Source organism: Adiantum capillus-veneris, chromosome 1 (assembly GCF_014529385.1).
Source record: "Adiantum capillus-veneris isolate H3 chromosome 1, ASM1452938v2, whole genome shotgun sequence".
Lineage (NCBI taxonomy): Eukaryota > Viridiplantae > Streptophyta > Polypodiopsida > Polypodiales > Pteridaceae > Adiantum > Adiantum capillus-veneris.
This window is the reverse complement of record NC_140931.1, coordinates 50328138-50348107: the sequence shown is the minus strand read 5'-3', so window position 1 is coordinate 50348107 and position 19970 is coordinate 50328138. Positions and strand designations below refer to the sequence as shown.

Genomic DNA, 19970 nt, shown 5'->3' with positions numbered 1-19970 from the left:
TAAAGCGAGGATATTTAATCAAGTATTTTAGGAATTTTGAAAACTTTGAAAGGCATTTTGGGAATGTATGAGAAAATATTGCGGTTTTCTGGGAATTTTTTAAAATTAAGGGGTATTTTGGGAATTTCCACAAATAAGAGGTATTTTGGTAATATTCTCTTTTTTTTAAGGGGGGGGGGGGGGGGGGGGGGGGTGAGAAAGAGTATATACAATGGTTGTGATTTCAGTTGGTGAGAGTGTGTGAGTAAAGAGCCTCTAGCCATAAATGCTAGGATGTATTTTAAGATCCAAGAAGCTGTAGAAAAGTAGAAAGAAGCAAAATGAGAAAGAGTATATACAATGGGTGTCACCAACTGAAATCACACGCAAGAAGTATTGAAAACTAAGAGTGTGTGGGTAAAGAGGTAAAAACTGCCACAATCTAAGACTACTATCATCTTTCAATTAGAAAGGATATCTTTTTTTTTCCCCTCGAGAAAAAGATCCTTCTATTTGTTAATAAAACTGCCCATATGGCTACAAACCACCTCTACTAGAGGGCTACATCATAAGCATGGGGAGACTCCCAGAGTGAGCAAACAAAATATATACAATGAGGGGTAAATCGCAAAATGGGAGGCGGAAAAAGCCACACTGATGGCCGGTAGTGCCATCTAGGCACACCCTGAACCATGGTGAAGAAGGGCCCTGTGTGCCAGAGTCGTAGGAAAGCCTCTTTGCGCTCCCGCATGTGGTCGGACCTGCCCTAAAGTCTCTCAAACCTACCCCTCAGAGTGTGAATTAGCTCCAACCAAAAGTCACGAACAATCTCTATTGGTGGGACAGGGCATGCCTGGAAGATGCAAAAGCAATGGGCCCGCCAAATAAATCAGAGTGCCAGGGTACAAAGGAGCTCCCAACACACCACTCTCGAAGGATAAGCTCTATGGAAGGCTACAGTGTAGGTTGACCCCCCTAGATCACTGTCATCCTATTGGTGGAAGCCAAGTCAAAATGGAGCGCACGGCCCATGAGAGTGGACCAAGCTACAACACCCCAAGTGTATTGTTGAGTTGTGGAAAGAGATGGCATCAGTCAAAGAACCCAAAGCCAAACCTATTGTGCCATGGAATAGTTCCATAAACAGTGTCGCTGACTCTCCAAAGGATGGCCACAAGCTAATGTGACACCCCATTTGAACAGATCCCAAGGTGATTGGATGAAGAGAAGGGATCCCTGTTGTACCATGGGATAGTCCCATAGACAGTGTCGCAGACTCTCCAAAGAATGGCCACAAGCTGATGTGACTCCCTAGTCAAACAGATCCGAGGGTGATTGGATGAAGAGAAGGGATCCCTCCAGAACCACTCTCCAAGGTCGCACTGTACGTGTGCTAGAGGGCAGCTCTCCCAAGTCCAAAGCTGCCAGTGGCTTGTCTCAAGATCTACTATGTCTGGATCTATGTCACAGGTCCCCCCACATATACCCACAACTTGTATCCTTTGAAAGAAACACTCTACAAACTGTGGCACCTCTACTCAGACTCTGTGAAAAAGACTCTCTCCATGAATCTCAAAGAACATGTGGGGTACGGACTCCAAGCAAGCTCAAACAACAATGAGAAACTCTAGTCCCATGAAGGGCCCCATCCATCTTGCAGTTGTTGCCACTAGAGGGGTGATTCACTCAGCTACTGCCACTAGAGGGGTGAGTCACTCAGTTGGTAAATCCTCTGTAATATCCTGATGCTCTGCACCCCCCTCATGCCTCGTAGCAGGATGCTCTGAGCCTCCTTGAACGATCCTAAAAAATGTAGCCAGTCGTTGAGAGTGCGGGCTAGACCCTCTACCATGGGACACCAAGAAACATGAGGCCTACTACCAACCAGGTGGCCTCTCTAAGTGCTACCCATGGGGTTCCAAATAAGGGGTTGCCTCAAGAGATCCTCCGTGAAAGTGGGATGATACTACTCGAGGCCACTCCTCAGCTGCTCTCGAGACCTAAGCAGGCTCACAACAAACCGATCCTCCAACCTCTTGTTCAAACCAACACTGCGCATCTCTGTAGAAATCCACCTGATGGAAGGGCTCCAAGGGCGGCCCGCATGGGGGACTCAAGCTTAAAGATGGTGAAGCAACAACTACTTCCAGAGCTCCTCCCTTGGAAGTAGTGCTCTGACCACAAACTTCCCAAGGAGGGCTCTGCTGTGCTATGCTGGGACAATGATCCCCAACCCCTCCTGAGAACATCGTAAGGTGATGACCTTCCATGCCACTTTGGCCCACGCTAGCCAGGTGTCGTGCCATGACCATAAAAACTTCCTGATCAGCCTCTCTAGCTGGCTAATATAGGAGCTTGAGAAGACCCAACAAGACATGATGTACCACATAGTATCCAACAGCACCTGGTTGACCACGACAATTATGACCGCCAAAGAAAGCCGCGTCAATCCGCAGTGAAGCAGTTTCCTCCTCATGGACAGGAGGAGGGGAGTAGTTTGTTGCTGAGGGGACAAGTCCAAGACAACCTGACAACCCAGATAGTGTACTGGAGTCCCTAGGGGAATCCACTGGAAGCCCTCACCTAGAGACCAATTAGGTGTAGGAGCACTGCCAAATCAAAAAGCCGATGTCTTCTTTTGGCTGATCAGTGCTCTTGATGCACAATAAAACACCTCAAGAACCTGCTCACACATATGCAGATTGGCCCCTTGGCACTCCAAGTACATGGTTGAGTTGTCAAAGCAAAGTCAACATCAAGTAGCTTGTCCCCCCTATAATAGGGATCTCTAAACCAGGTAAGCCAACCTGCTGTGAATTCAAAAAAAATCTCATTGGCTTAGCATAGAAAAGAAAGAGATAGGGGATAGAGGACAACCCTGTATGACCAAACGTAACAGCATGTGTGCGCTCCTTGCCGCACTATCGAAGCAAGGGACTTGCCAATACACCGTATGCGAGCCACAAACGGCTCCAAGCACACAACAAGCCTAAACTAGCAAGCTCAAGAAAACAAAGGGTGTGTCACTCACCGCTCTACGCTCGCCTTCGTGGTGGATTCCTCGCCGCGATGAAGAAGAAGCTGCAGTCGTGCCGCGCTCAACCGCTTCGTCGCCGTCGTGCCTTCGTAATGCTCGATCGCACACACACTCTCCCTCTCTCTCTCTCTCTCTCTCTCTCTCTCTCTCTCTCTCTCTCTCACACACACACACACACACACACACAAGGAGGTGAAGAAGAAGAAGATGGAGATGGAGCAAGAGCACTCTTCAATTGCACAAATGAGAGAATGAGTAAAAATTAGGTTTAGTTGGCTTTTATAGGAGCTCACCCCATTCACACTTGGGCGCCCATGCTTAACCAACTAATCCCTTGAATGTCCAAGTTAAAGTGCGCCTCTCATCGACGATCACTCTACCTTTCCCTATTGGTCCGACAAGCCCGGTACCTGACTCTAAATAATACAACGTTTATAGATCATAGGGTGTCCGTGTGCCATGAGGGTTAACATGCCCCCCTTCCTGATGTAGATTCCGTCCTCGGAAGCTATTGAGTTGAAGCTGGTTCGTCGAGGTGGAAGAGCATTTGAGATGAATGTCCTTAGCCTTCTTCAGTCACTGCAAAATCAAACAACATTGGCACAGTAATTGCATTCTCTTAAAAAGCATATGCAGTTTTAGGTAGACAAATTGATTGGTAAAAGAATTTCAAACAATTTGTCAGCAATGAACATTAAATTACAATGTAATCAAATGCATAAACAGATGTAAAGGTAGAAAATTAAACAAGTCTGGGGTCACTAATTTGACGGTCGAAAAGCACTAGAGATCGAATATTAATACCATGGGTAAGCTTCTTAATTTTCTGTGGTCAATTAAGTTGTTTAATCGCGAGAGCCAAGTATTCATGTTCGAGGGCTGACTAGAGGCTATATCTAGAAAACCTTGTAGTTAAGCTACCATAAAAGGAATTTCTCATGAAATCATCGCCTGACTGATTACTTTTTCTTTGACCCTCCAAAGTCTTTTCACATTGATTCAATTATGATGTGTGTGCTTATTTTGTATGCCTTGGGTTTTTTGCTTTTCAAGGAAAAGCGCCCACGCTGGGAACCTCTAGGGCTCTAGTACCATAGGCAATACATGTGAGTGAAGTACCAATTTAAGCAGGGATTTCTCTTCCAGCTTAAAATTTTACATTGTGGCACTTTGATTTTTTGCTTGTTCATTTTCAGCATTTAAATTTTGTAACTTTGGGGGGTCATATAACATTGTTACACTCCCCAGGCTCATCACATTAGTAAACTCCCTTTATAATACTTAAGCTAAAGGTCAATAGGGTTAAGCCCACTAGAAAGCCCTAGTACATTTTATACAATGGTGCCTAAATCGGATTAAGAACCTAAGTAACCATTGCTTATTAGGAAGGCATTCCCCATGGTATTAAGAGAAGATTTCTAATACCTAGCTTGGTCAAACTAGCTTAGTCGGACTGCTTGATTTTTACACCTAAACAAGTGATTATGACAAAACATTACATTGAATTAAATGTTTGATACTAAGCCAATGCGCTGAATATTATGCTACCAATCACAATCAAAGCAAACAATCATAGATGCAAAAAGATAAGGGCAATGCTAATGGACAAGAAACACCTGTTTGTGTTGATGGTCGCGCTTGATTTGAAGGTTCCATGAAGGTCCAAATCCTATCAATAGCAACACGTTCCTGTACACACTAGAAACAAAAGGAATACCTCCAGGAGGCACATCAGTGGGAAAAGAGAACTTTGCTAATCACTCAACTCTAAAACAGAAACACTCCTATCGTACTAATCTTACCTACCCTCCATCACTCAAGTGATGAGGATCAAAGGTGTTTTATGGCATAGGTTTCTGTTTCACTGTACCAAATGTGACATGTGTAGGTCTAAGTCAATGTTTTGACTTTTAATGTGCATACTCGTTTGCTAATTGCTCTTGCTCTTTTTTTTTTTTTTTTGTGAGTATAAAGCTTTATATGTACATTCCCTAAGATTGGAATTGAGAGGTCAAGGAGAAAGGTTGAGAGCGAAACAAATGAATGATGACTGTCAGCAAACACTCCCCCCTTCCTTGGGTAGATCATACCATTTGAAATGAGCTTGTCACCCTTTGAAACCAATTGTTCCAGTTGGTAATAGGTGAGGATTTTTGCCAGTAGTTTGTTATTACCCTAGGTGCCTTGTCAAGCTGCAAGGGTGGTAAGGTACTCTCCCAGGATTGAACTTGAAGTGGTTCATCAGGTGATTCTTGAACACTGGGAGGTGTGGATTCTTTTGTAGCTTCATTGAGGTCCACTACTATAGATGGAGGCTGTGTAGAAGTTTTTACCTCTATGGATGTATTACATGATGAGCTAGAATCTTCATGGGACTCCCCCCTTCCTGAGCTAGGTGGAACAAATCGTTCTTTCTTTGGTACCCAAACTAGCTCGGGAGCGGGTGTGTAGCATTCTGTGATTTTTTTCTTTCCACGATCATTGATTCGTTTTGGAGCTACGGGATTGGGCTCACTTGGGTCAGGTGATAGGTAAGAGCACAATCTACGTTTTGGCACCCAGATTTGATCATTTCCTTGATAGTAGCCTTGGGCTTTCAATAGTCGTTTATGGATCCATCGTAACATTTTCTTACTTTTCTTGGAGCGAGTGGTACATTTCTTACAAGGCTTCTGTTTTTTTGCACTAGCTATGGTCACTAAAGAAGCTTTAGGGACCCACTTGTATGTTTTCTTCGTTACATTAGGATGAGTCTTGTCGGAAGCGATATGCATTGCTTGTAGCATATTTAAGGGTATAGGCATTTCATCCCCCTCAGGTGTTACCCAGGTCGTCCCCCTATTTCCCCAAGTGTCTATGGTTGATGCTAGGTGGACCCAATCCACATTGTCTGATTCCGTCATACCCAGTAACACATCCATGTAAGGAGAATCTTGGCCAATGTCTGTATCCTTCTTACAAGTGTAACAATATTGTAGTGGGGCCGAGTGAACTGTGGTGTCAGAGCGATGATCAATAATGGTTTTACTCCCTAAGGGGTGTACCTTACCAGTCACCAAATCCACTCTAAGGACAGAGTCTTGGAATTGCAAATAGACATGATTTTTTGACCAATCGTGAACCATTTGTGCTTCCCTCATGAATGGTCGTCCTAAAATCATTTCATATGACATAAGGTGTTTAGAGAAATCCATTACAATGAACGTATGTCGTACCTTGTGTCCTAGAACTTTGATCTTAAGATCCTTGAGCATCCCCATAGGTTTGGCTATGGTACCATTTGCCATCTTTACCACAATGTTAGTAACACTGAGGCGGGGTTTTCCCATGGATTCCCAACAATCTTTTGTAACGATGCTAACTCCCGCACCACCATCAAGAATTCCCTTTATAGTTAATCCCTTGGTAGTGATGGGTAGGGTCGCATTAGACTCGTCGCCTTCAAAATACTGCCCTAATTCGTTAATGGGTACCTCGATCACAGACTCGTGTCCATCTAAGTCAAGTGATTGCACATGATTTTCCTCATCAATCATAATCGAGTCAGGCCTATTTGGTTGCGCAAAATGCGGTAATCCTGTTCGTAGCTCTCCGTTAAGGAATGCTCGAAGTGCAAGGAATAACTCAGGATCTCCATACAGCTTTGCTATGATCGTGGTTCGGACCTCAGAAGACATGAAGTCCACTAGTTTGGCAACATTCATTGGTGTTTTGCAGGGTGTAGGTCCTTGACTAGGAACTGGTGAGGATGGAATCTCATATTCCTCAATGGGATCAGGTATTCCTTCGTTAAACATCCTTTCCAACAAGAAGGGTGTATGCTCACTTTCTGATGTCCCGTCCTCACTCCCTTCTTGGATGATACTAGATATGGCTAACGGTCTATGGTTCATGTGGGGTGGATGAACTTGCGTGGGAAACACTGTGTCATGGATTTTGACCTGCATGGGTTCTGGTTCTAGTTTCCTTTGAGTCTCCTCCACTAAACCTCTTAGATGTTTCACCTGCTTAATCTCGTCTACAGGGTTTGGGTACGTCCCAATCTTCTTTTTACGATTCTTCCCTTTTTGCCCCTGCGATTTATCTTGGGGGTCTTGGATTGGATTTGGAAACACTTGTGGTGTTTTCAGAGGCTCTTTATGGTTTTGTCTCATTCGGTTTTCATTTGGTCCCATGTTACGGTTTTCTTTGTCGGTCTTTCCCTTTGTGGTATTGGTTCTAGTCTCCATTGTCTCGACTGAATCTGAATCATCCTCGAGGTCATTCATATACACGGGGTCATCTCCTGTTCCTATGTTTGTTTTGGAACTTGGCTTTGAATTTTCCGTATTCTGTGACTTCTTCCTTCGTGTCTTCTTTTTCTTTGCTTGGATAATTGACGCGGTATCTCTCTCTTCGAGGATATGTCCTGGCCCTTGAAGCATGGACCGTGTAATCGCATAAGCGGGTGCGACGGGTGGTATTGGCGACGTCACACTAGCAATTTCGACCAAATTTAGGGGTGTGATTTTAGGCGCATTTGGGTTATAGGGGCATTGGGCAATCAAGTGATCTATGCCACAACGATTACATGTGAGTATTGGCATTGCAGACGTGCTCCCTTGATTCACTTGCATCTGTGCAGCATTCTTTTGCAGCCTAATAGGGCACTCCGCTACTCGATGTGGTCCACCACACTCGTAGCATTGAAGAGGTGGCCTCCTAGCCTGGGTGTTGATATTTTGACCTTTGGATGCGAGAGCAGCAGCTTGATAAACCGGCTTGACTTGTCCCCAACAATCTTCCATGTAGTATATAGGACACTCTTCCAATGTATCAAGTCCGTAGGCAATACTAGTGTCTATTTCCTCCTCACAGCCATCTGGATAAGCATTTGATGGCTCGCAACCCACTTGGTTCATAGGGGCGACTCTTGGATGCGGGGGCTGCGGTCCTAGCACAGGAGGTGGTAGCGGTGTAGCTTGTACAACATTTTGAGATCTAGGGACCATGTATTGCGGTAGTTGCTCAACAGGTGGAGTAGGCATCAATACAGGAGCTCGAGGTGCATCCGTCCAGGCTACAGGTGGTCTATTTGCCATCATACGTTTGATCATTAAACAATCCTTAGCTTGGTGACCATACCTACCACATGCGTTGCAAGTTCCATTAAATTTTACTCTAAACGTAGAGCACTCCCTAGTGCTATGTGGACATAAGCAAATGGAACACCATTGTTGCTCCCTTCTTGGATACATGTGACTATTTTGAGGGGGTCGATTATCCTTAAGAGACTCTTGGATTGCCTTGGTGAGGTCTGTCAAGAATGTCTCAAATACCTTTGGCTCATTGGCAATGGGCTTTGGAGTCATGGGTTCATACTCAATGGCTTGTGAGCTAGTGGATCTCGTGTCAATAGACACCCTCATGCCTGCTATCATCAAGTTGTCCTCTAATTGGATTGCATTGGCAGTGACATCTTCCCAGGTTGTGATACCTCTAATCACTAGTCCATTATAGATTCCTTCATTCCTCAACCCTCGAATGAATCGATCAAGCAGTTGGTTATTGTTGAAGCGCTCATTTACAGGGCAGCGAGAGTTTAAGTGCTTTAGACGACTAATGAAGTCCCTTACTGACTCTCCTTCCTTACGTTCGGCCTTCTGTAGCTGAGATGCTACACCCCAAAGCACACCTTCTCGTATGTACTCCTTTAGAAACAACCTTCGAAGGGTAGGGTAGATTGTTTTCTCGTCCACCCTTAGGGTCCTATACCAATCTCCAGCCTTCCCACTTAATGTCAAGCTTAAGGCATTGCACTTATGTAGTTCGTTGCGTTCCCCTAAGGAATCACATACTTGTTCAAACACTTCAATGTGTTTCCTAGCATCTTCGTCCCCATTGAATTTTTGCGTAAGTTTGGCAATTTGTACTGCCTTACTTCTAGGCTCTCTATCAGATGCGTGACGCATATTTTCCGCGATAGATCGACCTATGGTTTGAGCAAACGCTGCCAAGTCACCTATGTGAGGAGGCAGGGCCGGTGGAGGTACTCTTGGAATCATATGTGGGAGAGGAACGGGTACCGGTCTTGGCATATGTGTGGATGATGCAGGATATGGAACATAACCGGGCATAGGTCCACTCGGATAAGAGCTAGGGAGCGGCACTCGAGGAGCATAAGCAAGTGGTACAATTGGAGGTGTGGGGGCCATGTGTGCATAAGGGGCTAGAGGCACATATGGTCGAGGCCCCATATTAGGTACTACGACACTAGGTGTCATCGGTACATTCTCTGTCAGGCTTATCCCTGGAGTGAGCACTGTGTTTTCCTTGATAGAGGGTTGAGCCAAGTTAGGGAAGCTAAAGTTTTCGCTCGGAGGCTCAGATTGCATAGAGACCCCAGGTGAAATGACGTAAGATGGGTCCATGGGGCTCATTAGAGGAGTCTCCATTTGTGATAGAGTAGGCTGTTGAGCCTTGCTCGTATCCAGAAATCTCATGGGGCCAGTTGAGAGTATATTTACCCCTCGGTTTTGCCTTTCTGATTGAATAATGCCATGGATAACATTACAGATCATTTTCTGTTGATCTTCGATGCTCGTGGCACTAGAGGTGGATTGTACAATCTCTATCCATCCTACATGGTAGGCTTGGCCAGAGTGTAGATCCGTCAACACCTCAGTGTGGAGGTCGTATGTCCAATGATCATTAATGAACCATCCTTCTAGAGTCGACGTGTTAACGGTTTCTTGTGAGGTAGAAGCAATATTGCTCCCCGTGGTTTTACTTGTCACCAACGGTACTCTAGAGGGAACTTCTGAAGGAGGCAGCTCAACAGGGCCTTCTTGGTAAGAAGTTGGTAGGATATCCACATGGACACTCTTTGGGGGTGTGGGGTCCACGTGCGATGTGAAAGGAGAGTCCACTTCCCCACCCCCTTCGTGTGCTTCATTTGCATCAGGTTCCGAGCGAGTAGCTCTACCTAATGTTTCCATGAAACGGCTAAACATACTAGTACTAGGCTGTGGAGCTTCGGGAGGTGCATGGCCTTCTCTCTCAGTGTTTTGGGTAGGGTATGCTTCCATGATTTCTGAGTCGGAGGAGGAATCACTAGCGGCTATTTTAGAGTCTTGGGTGGTGCTACCTTGTGTCCCCGCTGAGGGTCTAGAGCTTATCGTGGATGGGTAATGGGTGTCTGTATGAACAGAGGCACCCTCAATATGCTCGTATTCTAGCACCCGCCCAGAGCGTAAGTGCATGTGCTTTTGATACCCTAAGGTGTCAAAAAGCTGCTCTAGGAGGCCTTGTGACTAGTTTTTAGCGTGTTTTTTGTTTGTTTTTTTGCTAGATTTTTTAGAGCGTGTCGTGGAATGGGCCGTGTGATAGCTCGAAACGAGCGTATCGGTCAGAGGGTCGTGCCGTGCTTTATAGCCCTCCGTTTGGTCACTCTGCCCTCGGAATCCCTAAAACTGTCAATTTCTAGTAGGGAACTAAGCCCAAACTAGAAAGTCTAAGGGTGCAAGTGGGAAGAGAAAGGAGGAGAGTGGAGGACTTGTCCCACATGCTCTCATTCTCTCTTGAGAGAGTAGGGTATATATATAAGAGTGAGTCTAGTATATATCATAAGACTAAGGCCTGGGCCTGGACCTGGGCAAATGATCCCGATCCCGATCTATCTTTTATACAAACCAACCCGTCCGCTTTAAGAGTCACGTTTTTTATTTTCGAAAAATTTAGCCGCCCGCTCACTCGCGTTTTTAATTTCCGATTTATTTATTTTTTGAAAAAAAAAATTCACAAATTTTTTTTTTTCCTTTTTGGTGCAGAAAATACAGAAATTGAAAAAACGCAGATATGCAGAAAATTGAAAAACGCAAAAATGCAGGAATTGCAGAAAACGCAGAAATTGAAAAAATGCAGAAAATGCAGAATATTGAAAAACGCAGAAATGCAGAAATTGCAGAAAAAAAAACACAAAAATTGCAGAAATTTAAAAAAACGCAGAAATGCAGAAAATTGCAGAAATTGAAAACGCCGAACTTGAAAATGCAGAAATTGCGGAAATTGAAAAAACGCAGACAATAGCAGAAATTGAAACTCGACAGCAAATGCAGAAAACGCAAAAAATAGAAATCTCCACACACTCCTTCCCTGCCTTTCCTATGATAGAAATTGCACCACAAGGAAGCGTAAAGTGCTAACCGAGCTTAGTGTAGGGCATATCCCCGGCAGCGGCGCCAAAAATGTGCGCTCCTTGCCGCACTGTCGAAGCAAGGGACTTGCCAATACACCGTATGCGAGCCACAAACGGCTCCAAGCACACAACAAGCCTAAACTAGCAAGCTCAAGAAAACAAAGGGTGTGTCACTCACCGCTCTACGCTCGCCTTCGTGGTGGATTCCTCGCCGCGATGAAGAAGAAGCTGCAGTCGTGCCGCGCTCAACCGCTTCGTCGCCGTCGTGCCTTCGTAACGCTCGATCGCACACACACTCTCTCTCTCTCTCTCTCTCTCTCTCTCTCTCTCTCTCACACACACACACACAAGGAGGTGAAGAAAAAGAAGATGGAGATGGAGCAAGAGCACTCTTCAATTGCACAAATGAGAGAATGAGTAAAAATTAGGTTTAGTTGGCTTTTATAGGAGCTCACCCCATTCACACTTGGGCGCCCATGCTTAACCAACTAATCCCTTGAATGTCCAAGTTAAAGTGCGTCTCTCATCGACGATCACTCTACCTTTCCCTATTGATCCGACAAGCCCGGTACCTGACTCTAAATAATACAACGTTTATAGATCATAGGGTGTCCGTGTGCCGTGAGGGTTAACAGCATGAAGCGTTCCCCTCTCCCCCCTGCCAAGGGCACCTGACTGTGTGCACTTGGAGATGCACAAGGGCAGATGCCTCCCAAAAGGTGAAAATGTTGTCAAGTATACTATGTTCCTTGACAGAACCTGTCTAGGTCCCATGTATAATGCTCTCAAGAAATGGTTGGATCCTCAAACTCAAAGCCTTTGCTAGAACTTTGTAGGCCGAGTTGTGAATGGTGATGGGTCGCCACCACTACCAAATCTCATCATAAGAAGCCTCCATCCTTGGGAATACTATAGATCGATCCGTCACTCTTGATGTCAAGCATCTCTCTAGTGTGCAAGATGTACTAATAGGCACTGTAAAGATCCGAACCAAGCAAGTCCAAATAATCCAAAAAGAAGCTGGGAGTCAAACCATCCTCCCCTAGACAGCTACCTCGGGGAAATGCCCATGAGGGCCTCATGGAGGTCCTTTAGCTAGAGAGGAAGCTCTAGTGTTTGATGCATCTCCTCAGTAACAAGGCTAGGCATCTCCAAATTTGCTCTTTGCATGCAGCTTGACACTCTACTGACTGAGGCTCAACTAACAACAAGAAACGATAGAAGTCAACAACAACTGCACGCATATCCTCAGGCTCTTAAGCAGCTGACCTGTCAGATCTCGTCAATTGGCCCCAGCGTCTCAAAGAACTCCCTTGTAAATCTATCACCCACCTAGGTCCATTGAGATGCCTATCAATGGAAGGCAAACTCATGCCGCTACTCCTCAATGCTAGTCATCTCCTATCGAGCCTGTTGCATCTGCTCCTCCAACCAAGGACTGTCAAGGTGGTGCTCCTATATTATTTGTAAGGAAGAATGCCCCGTCGAGGACACTTCTCCTCCTCCCTGGCTATAGCCAAGCAAGCTGCGAACTCTTGGAGGAAGAAACAACTAAGCTCAACAACTCTAGACACTCAAGACTCCCCTGCTAGTAGAGTGGTCGCTAGAACGATTTGTAGAGTTCCACACTCCGTGTGTAGACGGAATTGAGAGCTTGCCTCTCGGATTTTCCCGCATGGCAAGGAATCGACCATCGAGTCTAAGAATTAGAATGGAGGGGTCACTTCATTTTTTGTGCTCGTAAAGATTCTCCCTAATAAAGATTCTCTCGAGGGAGGGTTACCAGCCCATTTTTTGGTCCCTAATAATGTGTCGATCTTCTCCCTCATCTCTTTTAGTTGAAAGTTTATTTATTTTCAGCTTGTTGATTATTCGTATGCGCTCCCGTTTGTGACACTTGACCCCTCCTAAAGCGCTATTGACACAATTCCATTCGCATTTCTGTGTTAAACTTCATACCTTCTGTACCACTAGCGAGCATCATCCTTCCAAAAAAAGACAACCACCAACATTTGCCCCTCATCCACGATGTGCTTGTTTATGCATGCAACTTCCAACTCCTCTAGGAACACCAAAACATCCTCTTAAGCGCCACCATGGAACTCGGGATACATAAATGTCATTGCAACAACAAATTTAGAGTAACTAGAATGCTCCCCTGTGGAAGCACCAAAAAGCTGTGAGGAAGAAGAAAAACTATCTTGACGCCTCTATAGCTTCGCCTTCACTTACTTTGCAAATACACCAACACAAAAAATCCTTACCAAACAAAGGAAACCAAACACTCTTTTTCTCAAGTCCCCCGAATTGTGATACAATGTAGATAAGCTAATACATAGTTAAGCAAAGAGAATAAGAACTTAATAGGGGATTATAAGATGATCCTCAACCAAGAACCCTCAGCTACAATAATTCATATAGATAAACCCGACAAAAAACCTCATAAAACACATTAATAAAGATAGAAAAACTCTTGAAAAAGCTTTTATTTACTGTTATAGGCTGTTGCAAAAAATTCTACACTTGAAAATCGAGAAATCTGAATACACAAGCGCATACAGAATGTGCCAAAACCCCAAAAAAGACTCGTGGGCTGCAGATTTCCAACGTTGATGAGAAATTTGTGAGGAAAACACTAATTTCTAGGTCCAAAACTGAATTTTGACCTCTTCTTGCTTCTCCTTTGTCATGCAATCCCAGAACGTGGCTTCTCTCCCCTCTTTCACTTAGAAACTCGCTTTCCTTTCGTAAATGGTCATTTGTCCTCAAACTACCCAACTTACACACCAGAGCTGCCACTATTTTTTACTTACTATATTTACAATGCATAATGTTACAAAGTGCCTCTACCAAGGCTTTAAGATCTTTTTAAACAAGAGCCATCCGTACATTTTATACAAAGAAAGAAAATCGTTTTCTAAAATCGCCCAACAACGTTTTTGAAACCTTGTGTTTCTGATCATCGCATTCCCTAGAAGACAAATATTTATACTTCATTGGTTCTCATCTATTCTATTTCAAGTTTCAAACTTCAAGTAAGCTATCAATTCTCTAGCAACATAATACACCTAATGCATGTCTTACTCTAAAGATTGACATGTTGTGCAAAGTGCATGAGCATATAGTTTCCATCTAGGTATGTCCGTATATATACAGAACTTATAAAACCTTTTGGAAGGCATTTCAGAAGTAGGCCAAAACCTTTGAAATTGATCTAATCAAGAGCTAGGATTAGACTTTTTTCTATGCTAAAAAGGTTCTTATACCACTTGTTACATTATGGTGGAGACATTACAATATCACTTACAATGATAGAGAAAATAAATCATTGCATCCCTTGAGAAAATATAGGTTTCATTGACCCTCATACATAAGCATTGCAAGAGGTTACATCATGATATGATACATCATTCCATGTCTCATAAGTCCTGGGTGCACTCTAGCACGTGGTTTCACATAGGTGCATATGGGCTATCACATCAATTATGCCAAGTAGACATCAATGTCATAGCCCCAACAATCAAAAGAATGAATCTATCTTCTTGTACTAAGCTCAAGGAGCTTGCTTGGCTGCAAAGTCTCTTCTCACAACTTGCAAATTTTGTCTCTCAATCTTAGAGCCTCACAATCGTGAGGTTATCTCTCATATACCTTCTTCAAATCACCGTCAAAAAACGTGGGTTAGGTCCATACCAGCAATTATCACTTGAGGGCAAGAATAGGTTGTATTCTATCGTTGAACAATGGGGCAAGATGTCAAGTGCAGCGGAAGTGTTTATGGAGTTAGCTCGAATCTAGGTACTCGGCACAAACACAAGGGAGACTTTACTTCACTTGAAAGAATTGAACTGAACTGAAAGAAAGAGACGAGAGAGAGAGAGAGAGAAGACACGGTATGTCCGGTCCCAAACCCTCAAGGGCGCCCTTGCTCTATTGCCATAGCAAGTTCTTTCTTTATTCTTGCACCATGGGTCATGATGCTATGATGCTAAGTGAGGACTATGTCGAGGACGACGGCAAGATCTGTTGGGTTGATGGGTGAAATCTGAAAACGCTAAGTCTTCTGGCCGTGGATCATAGTAACATGGAACGGCAGGTCGGGGTCGGGAACAAGGACGTGATGGCAAAAGTTAGGAAACAGGGACGGGGCGAAGCGGCAAAAAACAAAAAAGAAGTTTTTTTTGGCATTTTTTGACCCACACACATAGAGCATAACTTGAACCACAAACTTACACTAAATAGACCAAAGACATGAGTCATATAGACGCAAATGTGCTAATAAAACATCGATGGCACGAGAATCGAGATGGACACAAAATGAAAAGTACATGCCACAAAGGCTCAAAATGAGTCAAATTTCAATGTTAGTTTTTCAAATTTTAAAAGTTGACTGTTGACTAATGTTCCCTGCCGTCCCCGGACGTTCAGGTTGCGTTCCCATCTGGCAGGCAGTCTGCCATCCGTCCCCGTCCCGGATCCGGGCGTCCCCCGTCTCTAGCCTCCATCCCCTGTTAATATGCTGTGGATCTGCTACTGCGGAGCTAATCTGCAACTGCCGAGTCGTACAAGGCTGGGAATGCGAAAACGCTGGCTAATTGGGGCTGAAATTGCAAAACACTAGGACTGTTTTGGGCTGAAAATAAACTGCTGAAAGATCTGCAACAAGGTGGCACTTGTGGCAAGGATTTGCTACTGGATGGGGTCGGGCTCAACGAGGCTAAGGGCTGAAAACTGAAAACGCTAGCAAATCTGGGCTGAATCTGCAAAACGCTAGGCAACCGGCGAGGATCTGCAAAAACGCCAAGGCTACCGCTGGATCTGCAAACGTTGATGAAGGCTGAAAATGCTGATGCTGTCAACTTCAAAAAATACTGATGTCGATCGTCCTTCAAAGACATGGCGATGAAGATGGGCACTGGTTCTGGATGCTCCATACTGAGGGTACTAAGAGGCTAAGAAGTCCGGGTAGGGACGCGAAGCTTCCTTCAAGGTAAAAAAATAGGCAGTTCTTGGGGTTCCTTGGTCCTTGGTTCTTCTTGGATTCTTTAGGTTCTTCTCTTGAGTACGTGAAGCCGAAGCACACACAAAGCTCTCATACCAATGTCAGGTGCAACAGAAGTGTTAATGGATTTAGCTCGGATCTAGGTACTCGGCACAAACACAAGGGACACTTTACTTCACTTGAAAGAACTGAATTGAACTAAAAGAAAGAGGACACGAGAGAGAGAGAGAGAGAGAGAGAGAGAGGACACAGTATGTCGGGTCCAAACCCTCAAGGGCCCCCTTGCTTTGTTGCCAGAGCAAGTACTTTCTTTATTCTTGCACCATGGGTCATAATGCTATGATGCTAAGTGAGGACTATGTCGACGATGACAACGATGATGTCAACGACGACGATCATGAAGGTGTTGACGACGACGGCAAGATCTGCTAGGTTGATGGCTGAAATGTGAAAACGCTAGGTCTTCTAGCTATGGATCTACTATTGTGGCGGTACTGCGGGGCTGATCTGCAACTGCCGAGTCGTGCAAGGCTGGGTGGGAATGCAAAAACGCTGGCTGATCTAGGCTGAAATTGCAAAACGCTAGGACTGTTTTGGGCTGAAAATGAACTGCTGGCAGATCTGCACCAAGGTGGCACTTGCGGCGAGGATCTGCTACTGGATGGGGTCGGGTAACACTCGGGTTCAACGAGGCTAAGGGCTGAAAACTGAAAACGCAGCAGATCTAGGCTGAATCTGCAAAACGCTAGGCAACCGGCGAGGATCTACAAAGACGACAAGGCTACCTCTGAATCTGCAAACGTTTAGGAAGTCTGAAAACGCTGATGCTGTCAACTTCCAAAAACGCTGGCTGGCTCTATGAGAAAACGCTGGGGAGGGTCTGTGCACTGCTGCCTGTGCTCTCCTTCTATCTCTTCTGCCTCTATTGAGCGATTCTGTGCAAGAGAGGGTATGCAACTATGACCGGCCTGGACATGCACGTCCTGCTAGAGGCTCACAAAGGTGCCAAGATCAGTCCTAAGCTAAGACTCGTGCTAGACTATGGCAGAAGCATGTCCACGAGGCGCAAGTGAAGTGCCCACGTGACACAAGAAAGATTTACATCACGGCAATCCACACAGTTCGGAACCAAGGTCTCATCATTCTCAATTTTGAGCCATTGAGGTAAGCCCTTAACTACCAATCAAGTTGTACTCAGCCTTGCAGACCCACTTGGAACCAATGACCTTTTACTTAGCTGCCCAAGGAAACAACTTCCACATACCATATCGCTCAATCGAGTCCACAAACTAATCAAGTTGTACTCAGCCTTGCAGACCCACTTGGAACCAATGACCTTTTACTTAGCTGCCCAAGGAAACAACTTCCACATACCATATCGCTCAATCGAGTCCAACTCACCTTGCGGACATCAAGGCACAATTCACTTGTAACAAGCTCTACATCCATCTCAATAAATCTGTCCTAGTGATTATCTTTAGATTTTAGATTTACAAGTGTATACAGTATTTTGCAACATAAAAAAAGGTCTAAACTTACAAGCCTCAAGAAAGGATACAACACTTAAAACAAAACGCACTACTAAGAGAGTCTTAACACACACAAAATGCTATAAAATATCAAAAATCAAAATCGAGAAACTTACTTTACTGAAACTTCATACAAACTCTCAACTTTAGACCATTTTAAATCAAGAATAAGATACTGCAAAAACTTCATTCCTAAATGTCAACATCATACAAACGAAGATAAGACAAAAGCAAAAATTCTGAAATCCTACTAAAGATAACAGATTCGAATGAGATTCTACAACGTTTAGAACCCAAACGAGGAATTCCATGGCAAAGTTAATCACAATTTCAAATTTCAATACTTGATAACATGCGATCTTAACTTCACCTGCTTGTCCAAACATGAAGTAAAGACCATCACCTTTGCCATGCATAGCTTGGACAACACCTACACCATGCCTACTCGCACCATTTGTAGATGCAGGTTTGTATGGAGTTAGTTCCTAATTAGAGCTTATTTTCTTAAACCAACAAACCAGGTTTATGTCCACCCCCACTAGTTTGAGCCATTTAACCACACCAAAAAAGCCTAAAAGTACTCCATGGCAAAGGTTATAAAAATCATCACACTCTACACCCTTACTAGCTCAAAAAAATTCGTTTACCATGATATAAAACTGTTTTGGAAGTGCCACTTACATCTACATTGGCCACAGTTCTGAAAAACTAAGGAAGTAAAATTATCATGTGCTCTCAGACCCCAGACAGAAGAACAAAAGCAATGAAGGGTTGCAGCCAAATAAATTCTGATTAAAACAAGAGAGACATACCAAAATAGCTCGATGAGCCCTAATTTTGGAGCCATCAGAGCTCTCAAGAACAAGGTCTGAGAATTGCTCAGACATGGCTTCAGGTGCCCAAGTGCGGAGGAAGGCAATGCGGGCATTGAGCTCTTCAATCTCTTTCTTGAGGGCGGCCTCTGCTTCAGAAGCTTCCTCATAGCACTCATGGCAGGTATCACCCCCACGAAGAGGACAGTAGAGCTCCTTGCAAGAGACGCACAGTTTTCCATCCCCTCCATGATTCTGGTGATGATGCTGATGCTGCTGGCGTCCTCTTGACCTTAACGCAGCCCCTGCACCTTGCCTGTGAAGGTGATGGTGGACACGGTGGAACTGTGTGTGTTCTTGTAAACGGTGATATCCATCTTCGTCTTCCTCCTCCTCATAACTGTTCTGATGAGGATCCTGCTCATTGTCTACAGAATGGCCATCATCCTCATCGTCCTCGTCTTCATCATCCTCGTGGTCGTGGTGGTATGGAAGCTTGCTGGCTATGGCTATGGCTGGTTGCAGGCACTCTGGCACCCATTCGGCCCAGTCCACAGAAGAGGATGAAGAGGCTGATTTTCTGTGCGAGACACGCTACGAACGCTCCATTACATATACACAAGAAGATTTAGAAATTTTCTCATGTAGGAAAACGGAGTCTTTCTTAGTGTTTTTCATGCAATGCATAACATGATGAGCTTCTGCTCGAGAGGCACCGCATACCTAGCTAGGTACGATTGGGGGCAGGGGACCGCCGGTGGTCCCCTGCCCCCAATCGTACCTAGCTAGGTATGCGGCGCCTCCCTCACAGAAGCTCATGATGTTGAGGTAAGTCACAATGTGGGAAATATTGTGAGAATTTGTCCAAAACTTCCTGTGATAGCTGAGTGAGAGACAAAGAGACGTTCTTCATATTTGATGAATTGGACCTGCGCCAGGGGCGCTGACATGTATTCACATCTCAACATTCTACTCCTCAAAGGCGTGTCCAATCAAGCTTTTCCATGTACTTAAAAACAACATGAGCAAGAGCTACTTGATGTTGTTTTTTGTAGCAAATTGCACACATCCCGTGCGAATCGATACGAACGTCCTTATGAGCGCACAAGGTCGCTTGGCCGCCTTTGAACCCATGTCCCGGGTCACAAAAGAATAAAGACTCAATCGACCAAGCTAGCTACTTGATGTTGTTAACACATTTTGAAGTTTGGCAGCAAGAAATTTCCATGAATACATCATCCCATCTAACCCATACCTAAAGACAAAACCCATACGACAAGATGAAGATTCATAGTGGCCTACATGAAACTTACAAAGAGAGAGAGACTGCAAAGATCCCGTAAAGGGCACGCATGCAGGGTACACCCTTATACAAAAAAATGGGTGGCTTGTTTCTAGGCAAGCATTTCCTAGCAAGCATTGTTTCACCCATGGC

The 19970-nt window shown here is 44.6% G+C and overlaps 1 protein-coding gene across 1 annotated transcript; it reads right to left on the bottom strand.

Annotated features, from left to right (window-relative positions):
• Positions 1-14760: 14760 nt before the first annotated feature.
• Positions 14761-19669, bottom strand: LOC147464706 (uncharacterized). Its single transcript, XM_086517240.1, has 4 exons — positions 19572-19669; positions 19407-19464; positions 18536-19129; positions 14761-14846 (listed from the first exon to the last, which is right to left on the bottom strand). Exons 1-4 carry the CDS (start codon positions 19667-19669, stop codon positions 14829-14831), a joined length of 768 nt encoding a protein of 255 aa, XP_086373366.1. The 3' UTR covers positions 14761-14828.
• Positions 19670-19970: the final 301 nt, after the last annotated feature.